Source organism: Hakea prostrata, chromosome 3, assembly GCF_041222555.1.
Source record: "Hakea prostrata isolate BN-2017 chromosome 3, UWA_Hpros_2, whole genome shotgun sequence".
Lineage (NCBI taxonomy): Eukaryota > Viridiplantae > Streptophyta > Magnoliopsida > Proteales > Proteaceae > Hakea > Hakea prostrata.
The window spans coordinates 16293220-16302828 of record NC_142602.1 but is presented as its reverse complement, the minus strand read 5'-3'; the positions used below and the strand labels follow the sequence as shown (position 1 = coordinate 16302828).

The following is a 9609-nucleotide window of genomic DNA, read 5'->3' as shown; positions in this document are numbered from 1 at the left end:
AAAAAATATTGTTTTCTTGTATTATAAAGGAAATAAATGTCTTCTTATTTCCTCAATAAAAGGGTGAGGTTTGTTCATCTTGCTAGAGAAGTAAACAAAGCTGTTAATTGAATGTCTAGGGTGCAACTTTGTCCTTTAGACCCATGGACTTTATTCCCAGATCCTTTAGCTGGGTTATAAGGAATTCTCATGGTGGACAGAGAGTCTTGTTTAAGTTAAGTTTTCTGTTTGTTCATTTGGGGTTGTTTAGCCCCGTCTTTGTATCGAAAAAAAGAAAAGAAAAGAAAGAAATGCCTGCAATTAAAGAACAAGCATTAGAAATAGAAAAAAAATAAAAAAATTCAACCCCTGATTTTTTTTCAGATTAATATATTACGCACGTGCGTCTTTGCTATTATTAATTAAAATCTCCGGATGTTGTAACTCAAGAGTCTCAGACTGTAAAAAGGATCTGGGAAACAGGTCTGCTCGGGGGGCCACAGTGAGTAGCGGATACGGTCTTTGTCCCGCAATATCGCAGTGAGACTCTTACCGTTGTGATTCAACCGCTTTTGTAGAACCTCGAACTAACAACAATGGCGACAAGCCGATATCAGTGGAGATTTCTTCATTTCTATATCACGTCAAGATCTCATCAATTTCCCCCGTTATCTGCTGTGTACTATTTTCCACAGTTAGCGAGGATCCCAGGTAACAATTTGTATGTTTTTTATTTTTGTTGCGTCAATTTTCATAGGTTACGTTTGTCAATTTGAGTTGTTCAATGTTTTATCTTCCGTCAAATCTGTTTTTTTATTTCACAAGAGTGTGGAGTTATCTTCCTTTACTTTTTGGAGTGTATTGCATGATAATCATTTTAGTTTTGGTCTCATTTACAGAGTGTGGTAATCAGCTAAAAGATGGGCATTTTCGATGGGCTTCCAACCGCTGTGGCAGATAAACCTGTAAGTTTTATTTTACTACAGGACTTCTTTTGATGGTATAGCTAAGAAGTTGGATTCTATGTTACGGGAATTGCTCGAAATGCAATGGGTTAGGTATGTTTCCTCTGTTAGCAGTTGAATTTTAAAAATGCCGTGCTCTACTGTTGTCGAGAAGAGAATGTTCCCAGCAGAGTTGAGATGCCTCAAGCTTGCATACTAGTAACTTGGTTAAATTGATTAAATATATGTGACCATTAAAAGTAAGAAGTGATCCCATCAATTGGTGGATTCCTCAACCAATTTGTTCAGCGCTTCTCTCTTATCATATCATGATTTTTATCATTGTGGTTTTTGGTCCACCATATCTCGTTTATAGTGTTATTAATATCGTTGATTTTGTTTCATTCAGTACTTGAAGGAAGATCTTTCAAAAGTAGATGAAAGCTGGGCAGCTGCACGTTTTGATTCCTTACCTCATGTTGTCCATATCTTGACATCAAAGGATCGTGAAAGTGAAGTAAGTTACTTGAAGGAGCAGAGCGAAATTGTTGAAGATGTTGTGGATGAAGTTGTGCATGCTTACCATACTGGCTTCAACAGAGCAATTCAAAATTATTCCCAGGTCCATGAAGGGTTTTTCACTTGACTATGTTATGTTTTTGCAAATCATTTCTAAATTATTCTTCATCCTTTGCTTTTTGTGCGAAGGATGCTACATTGGTAATCATCAGAAGGAGGGTCTGCGATTCCTGTTTTGAGTTCTGAGCATGTCAAGCTCTTGTGAAGCCTTCAATAGCTGCCTTTTGGCAGTTCATTTGAAGCCCAATCTGGTGAATAACCATGATCAAACCATGAAAAGGAGTTTAGCTCTTTCTATGATAGGAATAATGAGATCTGCTATGTCCCGAAGTTGATATCCTAAGTGTCATATTGTTCACAAAACTATTATCACAACTTCCACAAACAAATTAGGGGGACATTGGAGTGCAGGTTTGAGGGTTTGTGCATCAGGCTTCAGATTCCCATAGTGATCTTAGCTTAACGGCATGAGGAAATAGCGAGAAAAGTCAGGGAATAATGGCTTATGATGTTAAGTTCACAGCCTGGTTCTTTTATAATAAGATTAGATGAAACTCGAGAAGAGGTACACGTGCATGAATGCTTCTAAGGACAAAGACCACAAAAATATCCTTGAACTCAAATTGCAACATATTTAATTGAGAAAGAAATGAAAAGAAAAAAAATTCTTAGTGTAAGTATGCTGGCCGAGGAAGGCTTCTCTCTCTGTCACTCACTTAGACAGATTGATCTCTCTCCCCCTATTGATCCAGTCTTCTCTCTTCCTCAGTCCTTCATGACTGGTTCTCTTGTCGGGCAAACCCCTCCTTTTCTTCCCCTATTGAACTGAATTCTCTCTATTTCTCTCTGTCTCCCCTCTTCACTTTTTGGTCCCTTCTTTCCACCTTTATTTTCCTTGCTTTTTCTGTCCATGCTGCTGAAGTACATAACTGACAAGCTTCTAACCCCTGGTCAATTAGAAAACCATCTGTGATCTGGTCCTGTGTTGCAGCCAATATATGCCTTGATTATTAATTTGGATCTTGGTTGGCTGGTTTCACAAATTAATTGTACCTTGGCCATCTTGTGTGTGAGTTATTGATGAGCAATCGTAGGACTGTCGTTAGTACTTAGTAGTACTCAGTGAGGGTAAGTCTGTAATTTGGAATTTGGTATGTTAAATAAGTGATAGCCTTACTTAAAGCATTAGAAACTACTTACCCTAAACACAGCTAACCATCTACCTGAAGTAAATGAACTATTTACTTAAAGCATATTAAACTAGCACTGTATATACATCTCTAATATTTTCTTTCCTTTGAAATATAGTAGCATGAAACCCCGCTTTTTTGAGAAGTTGTCTCTTGAGCCCATAGGGGGCTAATTTTTTGTATTTCCTCTGCCTTTACGTATCATCTCTCCAAATATTCTTTTCATTTTCATTCATCTGAAAGTTAGTGTTTATGGGTCCTGTTTCCTATTAATCTATTAACCTTCTGAATTTTACAAGCTGTTTTTTGGAGTAATGGATGGCCACAAATCTCTGAATATTTTCTTATTCCCTTCCTTCGCCCCTTCAGATTTTGCGACTTTTTACTGAATCTGCTGGAAGCATTGCCGCGTTAAAGGTTGATTTGACTGTTACAAAAAATAAGCTTCTTGGTTCCCGCAATAAGCAATTGCATCAGTTATGGTATCGGTCAGTTACATTGCGTCACATCATCTCGCTGCTGGATCAGATCGAGGGTATAGCTAAGGTGTGTGCATTTGTTGTTTCAGTCACGTACCTGTATAAAGCCTGCCTTTTGAATGACTTCTAATTCAGTTTTTATTAGTGACTTTTTTTTAAAGGATGTGAGAAATATATGTCCTGACATTTATCATGTGAATAAATGAAATTTGTATTGATATTGGTCCTACCAGGGTCATACACCAGCATATTGTTAACACATTGTGATGAACTTTCCTGATTAATAAGTAGTTAGAGTGTATGCTGAAAAAAAAAATTGTGTATGCTTGATATATTTTTTGTGACATCTAATTCTGTGCTGAAATTTCTGCCACAAATGCGATACACATGGGTAACTATGTTAGGGCCTGTTTGGTTACATGAATCTAGAAATTTCAAATATCTAGAGATTTCAAATCTATAAATTTCAAATCTATGGAGTCATAATTTATAAAATTAAATGTTTGGTTGTGGAATGAAATTTGTGGATTCATCGTAAAAAAATATTTGATTGATGTGATTTTTGTGAATGTGCAAATGTATAGCTTTTTTGAAATCTCTGGATTTCACCCTTTACCCATAAATCTACAGATTCACGTTTTTAGTGTAAAAAGGTGGATCTCTAGATTTCATGAATCTAGAGATTTTTACAACCAAACGGGTATAATTCTCAGATTCATGAATCCAGAGATTTAAATCTCTGGATTCATGTAACCAAACAGGCCCTTATTAAATTTAAAATTTTAAATTGCCCCCCCCCTCAGATTTAGGCAATCTTGGATTTATGATGGAGTTATGTTTCAGTCAAATCTGATTTGGCCTGTGATCGGATGCTGTCTGAATCGCTCTGAATGAAAATGTTTCCCCAGAATATGCATCGGGCTTCTTGCTTGCTGGTTGTGTGTGATGCAGGCCTAAAGACCTGCATTTGCAAGAAGCCTAAAAGGGCACCATTGCTTGCTGCCCTGCATATGGTAGAATAGTAGTAGTATTATAGCTCCTACATTTAGTTTTTTCTCCAATCTTTTAACCTAGCTTGAATTGACCGGATCTAGTGGTTCAATCTGGTCCATTTTGATGCAACTTTGATCCAATTTAAGAAATGAGGACACACAAGTCTTTTCATTGTGTTTTAGTTAGTTTCTAGGCTATTTTATAGATGTCCACGATTTAGAGGTCAGTGTCGTGTTTGAATTCTTTTAAGTTGTACATGCCCCAACCAAGGACTCCCATTGTAATGCTGATTGGCCCCTTGTATATAAAAAATGCCCCCTTCCCCTCGCTCCCCCCCCAAAAAAAAAAAAAAAAAAAACTTTTGATGGGACGAATATGCTACTTGAATCCTGAAAATTGTTTATCAGCTTTGCTGCTCTCTCTGCAATTTCTGATATGAGGATCCATGATTAGATTGGTTACTTAAGGATGAAGGTCCAAGAGGCCTGGGATCCTTGGTGCTTAAAATCCAAGGTGGTTCAAGTCCAATATCCTTGATTTGGCCATGGATTCAGCCTAAATCTCCACCAATCCACCTTTCTCACAGAAGAACAGGTTCTACAGCAGGTTAAATGAAGACCCAACTCTTCCCTAGCCCCATCTTTTCCCCTCTTTCCCTTTTCTTGAACCCAAAACCCTTTGAGCTTGCGAAACCCTTATTTTCAAGAAACTCCATATATTCTAAACCAGCCATCAGAAATCAACCGGAAAACCATAGACTCTTCCTCACCTCCGATCCTAGCCCTTACCCTTTTCTCACAGCCTAACCCTAAAAGCAAGTAGATTCTTGAATTTCAAGAATCCTGAAACCCTTATCACACAAAAACAAACAAATATCTCCTAACATGCCCATCCAAACCCCTCCTACTTTTAGGACATCTCCTAGACACCACAACTAGACGGAATCCAAGTGTCAGCCCCATACCATCTCTAAAAACCTATAATTTTCCATCTCAATAATTTCATTCCATCTCAGCTTCTCAATAAACCAGAAACCAAACCTGTTTGTCTCTCATTACTTGTCATCCCATTGGGATCTGTTCTTGATTACCAAAGCCCTTAAGCACATACCATCCCTGTTTCAACCTAAACCTAACCTTAATACCCGTTACCATCCCATATCACATTACTGGGTAGCCTTGAAACCCTAATTTTTTGATGTATCTGATCTGGTTCTGTTACAGATCTTAGTTATTTGCCCCTTGTTCAATTGAGACTACATCAATGTGTTAAGAGTTTTGGTTTTCTTGTGGGCTTGAAAGCTATTTTATTTACTTTATGATGGTAAGGGTGATTGAATGTTGAGGTGGCTTTTTGGCTGTATCTTGCTGGGGGCAAGCATTTGGGCAGAATAAGCTTGATCATAAAGCACCATTGTGGCTAACTTAGCATGTTGTAGTTTTTCAGCTGGGATGTGCTTCTGAAGTTGCGCTAATGCTGTAGGAATTTCCATGTTTGTGTTTAAAGGTCTTTTACCCAACCCTACAATTCAATGGGCAATTAGGCCTGCCATTGGCAACAAGTAGGAAAACCACAGTGCGCTGGCAGGCCTAGCAAGTGAGGCTGATTCTATATAGAAGGGCTTTATCATGCCATAAAAAAAAAAATTCATCTAGAACACTTTTTGGTTTTTGTTTGCTTGTATTTGATAAATGCTATGCAAGGGCACGTGTCCTAATCAAATAATAAATAGTAAGTAGAATATCGTTCACATAGAGAAATTTATCCTTGAATCTCAATGTAAAGGAGATATTAATTTAAGCAAGATTGATAAAATTTCTTGGATTACAAAACTAATTATAGAAAAGACAGGTGAAATAAACAAGAGATCCTTAACCAGAAAGCACACAATAAAAAGAACTTCAATCAATGGTATGGATGTTGGGAATCAATTTTCCTTCTCTTGAATTTGGGCTATGAATGATACAGCAAAGCTGTACAACAAAACATATCAGAGAACCTAGAATGAAATCATACACATGAATCTTCTGATCCTCTTATGCATTCATCTCCTCTTTTAAATCCATCATATTCCTATGGGGAGTAAAACTAAGGATGCCGAGTGACATTTGGGTTCCAATGAAGGTTAAATGAGGCAAGTGAATATCCTTATCCTACCTGCTAATTAACTTAATCCACATGAGGATCGAGCTAACACACATTGTTCAACATTGTTCTAGTTCCCGTTAACTTTCTAGCAAGTTGAAACCACAACATTCAATCAAAGTTGGCCAGCCAATAGATGACATTAAACAGAAACATATGTATTGAACACTCTAATAGTGAACCTTGCTACAACAAAGTTATTGCAAGCTAACAACATACTGAACATTCAAGCTCAAATCACAAGATTAGGTACTCTATCATCCAATATTACAATGAAATCAGTTCATATTGAAAATTAAGAACAGAGATTATTACAACCATTAATGGAGTACAGTTAGAATAGATAAAAATAGGAAAAATATAACCAAATGAAGAGCCAAAAGATGCTTCCACAGTGCTCCAGCCCTCTCCAGCAATAGCTTCCTCTTCTCTATTTTCTGCCTCCTGCCTCTTTTGTGCTCTTCTTGTTTTCTTGGCTGCCCTCTTTCTTTCCTTAAGTGCTAGGGTAAATAGAAGCTGTAGGATTAGAACCTTTTTCCTTGAAATCAATGGGTGAGGTCTTCCAGGTGGGGACAAAAAGCTATATCTAATCAACTAGCTAGTTTTGCTGATCTCATTTGATGTGTGCCATGTGTGCTTAGATTAGCCAAATCTAAAAAATTATGCTGCAGCATCTCTGTAGCAAACTCAGAAGATTTGTTCCCTCTTTACCTTCTATCTTGTGCTGTTTCTTTCTCCAATATAACTCTTTACTTCCGTCAGTGCCAAGAAAATTATGATTGAGCAATTCCATCAATTAATTAAAGAAAGTTCATGCAAAAACAAAATAAAAAGAACTAGACAAGGCTTAAAAATACTAAGACTCTCTAAACTACAATTAAGTAGGAACACTCACTAAAAATGACATAAATCACTTCTAAATCAAGCTATCTCAAGCATAAAAGCACTAGACCAACTCTATTTCATGGAGTTATAAGTTTTTAACAATGTTTTACGATTTTACCACATTAAGATTCATCAAATTTTTAGATTTGAGAAAAACCTCATTAGAAAGTAAAAAATTCAGTGTTCTTGACTTTGGGTTAGGGTTTAGGTGTATATCCTTTGAATTTTCTTGTTAACTATCTTTAATTGGAATCAAATAGAGCAGTGTTTGCTTACTTGTGAATTAATCTTGATTAAATAAAAATGACACTAGGCATAATTAAGGGCCTAGTGAGGATTCTATACCAATGAAAACTAGGGTAAGGCGTCCTATGATAAGGTGGCAGTCACCTAGGCCCTGAAAAAATGGCCTCAAAAGTTGGCTATGCCTTGATTACTATAATCCACCATTATTGTATACAAAAAAGTCTGATGGAAAAACAAAATTATTTGATTAGTCAAGTTTCTTAGAGATGGACATTTGTATGCCTCACTAGTCAGCAAATACCCCCCCACCCAAAAAAAAAAGAAAAAAGAAAGAAAGAAAAGAACGTATTTACATGCCATATTGCTACAGTAGTATGAGTCTTATGACAACTATAGTTTGTTTATTTGTATTTTCAATGATGAATGTCATGCATTGGTACAAAGTTTTAATATGCTATTTGTGCCAAATAGAATGGTTTTCTCAAAAGAGAACAATAAAATGCCTTGTTTGCTAGGATGACATTTTGTGATTGCCCTATCTCCAAGGAGTATAAGCAAGGCCCTTCTACGCCTTAGTTGTCTTGCCACCTTGATAACTATGTGGTGATCCCACCATTTAGTAGTCATGTAATGGGGTGAAGAATTTCTGAACTATGAGAAAGAGTTGGACTTAGTAGCTTTAGCCTATAGGGGAGTATGGTTGGATGAGAAGAAGGCAAAGGATATGGCTAGAAACACTGGGGAGAAGTAAGTTGGCATGGAAGTGGGGGAAAGAAGACAGCCAAGCTTCATTGGTCAGAGACTCGGTGCAATCGAATTTTACAAGCACCACACTCTTTGGCAACTCTTTTATCATGCTAGGTGGGAGGTGAACCAGACCACCTCAAGTCATTGATGCCTTTGTTGAATGGTCTAAGAACTTCTAACTTGTGTCAAGGAGACATAGTAAGTCTTTAATTATAATAATAGAGTACAAAAATAATAGAAATTCCCGATGTGGGATATTACATAATAAAATCCTATTGACAATTCTATAGATACCTATCTTGCCAAACTTGCTAATAGTGTAACAAAAAATTAGCGCTGGGACTCTTAATAAACACATCAGCCTTTTGGTTTTGTTAAGAGACAGAAGAATTAGATGAGACCAGACTCAATTTTCCCCTTGATGAAGTGTCGGTCGATTTCTATATTCTTAGTTCTATCATGCTGAACTGGGTTGTGAGCTATGCTAATTGTTGACTTGCTATCTGAAAATAGCTGTATAGGAACCATTATTTTTGCACTTAGATCTTGAAGCAACCCTTTCAACCATGATGCCTCACAAATGCACTGGGCCATTGCTTTAAACTTGGCTTCAACACTAGACCTAGATACAACATTCTATTTCTTGCTCCTCCAAGCCACCAAGCCACCAAGTTTCCTTCCACATAAGTACAATACCCAGAAGTAGACCTTTTGTCATTAAGACACTTTGCACAGTTTGCATCAGTGTAGGCTCCAATATTTTGATGTCGATGAGAAGAAATCAGGATTCCCTTTCTAGAAGCTGCCTTTAAATATGTATATAAAAATATATATATATATATATATATATATATTTCTGGAAAAAGATTTCCAAAAGCAAGAAGCGTAGGCATAATCTTCAAGTTCTCAGCAACTGTAGGCAGATTTTCCATAGGAAGAGGTAGTAAAGCACTTAAATCTTCATACTCCTTGTTGTGATGATAAGCAGGTATGTCATAGTTGGTATGGTAATTAATCTCTTAGAAGAGCAGCAGATAGGCAGAAATTGGTAGGATCTGAATATCCTGAGAGACGACTCTCAAACCAGCAATTTTTTAAATTTCAGAACAGAATCTGTAATCACAGCTTTGATACCATGTAACAGAATTCAAATTAAAATAACTAGAAATAACAGAGATTTGAAGGAAGAGAGAAGAAATGGTGGAGACGAAGAAGACATGGAGAAGAAGGAGGGAATGGAGAGTTGTGCAAGATACAGCTCTCCCCGTCAGAAATGTATTTGATTGAAAAGTTTGAGATTAGAGTGATATTCAAATATCCTCAAATCTAGTTAAATATTACTATCCTAAAATAAACTTGCTTGACACCCAAGCAACAAGAAGGAAAGGAAACAAATCTCCCTACCATTGCTTGCTAGTCGAG

At 36.9% G+C, this 9609-nt stretch overlaps 1 protein-coding gene across 1 annotated transcript in view; it reads left to right on the top strand.

Annotated features, from left to right (window-relative positions):
- The first annotated feature begins 448 nt into the window (after positions 1-448).
- LOC149021192 (exocyst complex component SEC8-like) overlaps positions 449-9609 on the top strand; it is a 67464-nt gene continuing 58303 nt past the window's right edge. Inside the window, exons 1-4 of the mRNA XM_089149460.1 lie at positions 449-690; positions 879-944; positions 1333-1545; positions 3062-3238. Coding sequence (XP_089005586.1) covers positions 900-944; positions 1333-1545; positions 3062-3238 — 435 coding nt within the window. The 5' untranslated portion in view covers positions 449-690; positions 879-899. The remainder of the gene's footprint in view (positions 691-878; positions 945-1332; positions 1546-3061; positions 3239-9609) is intronic.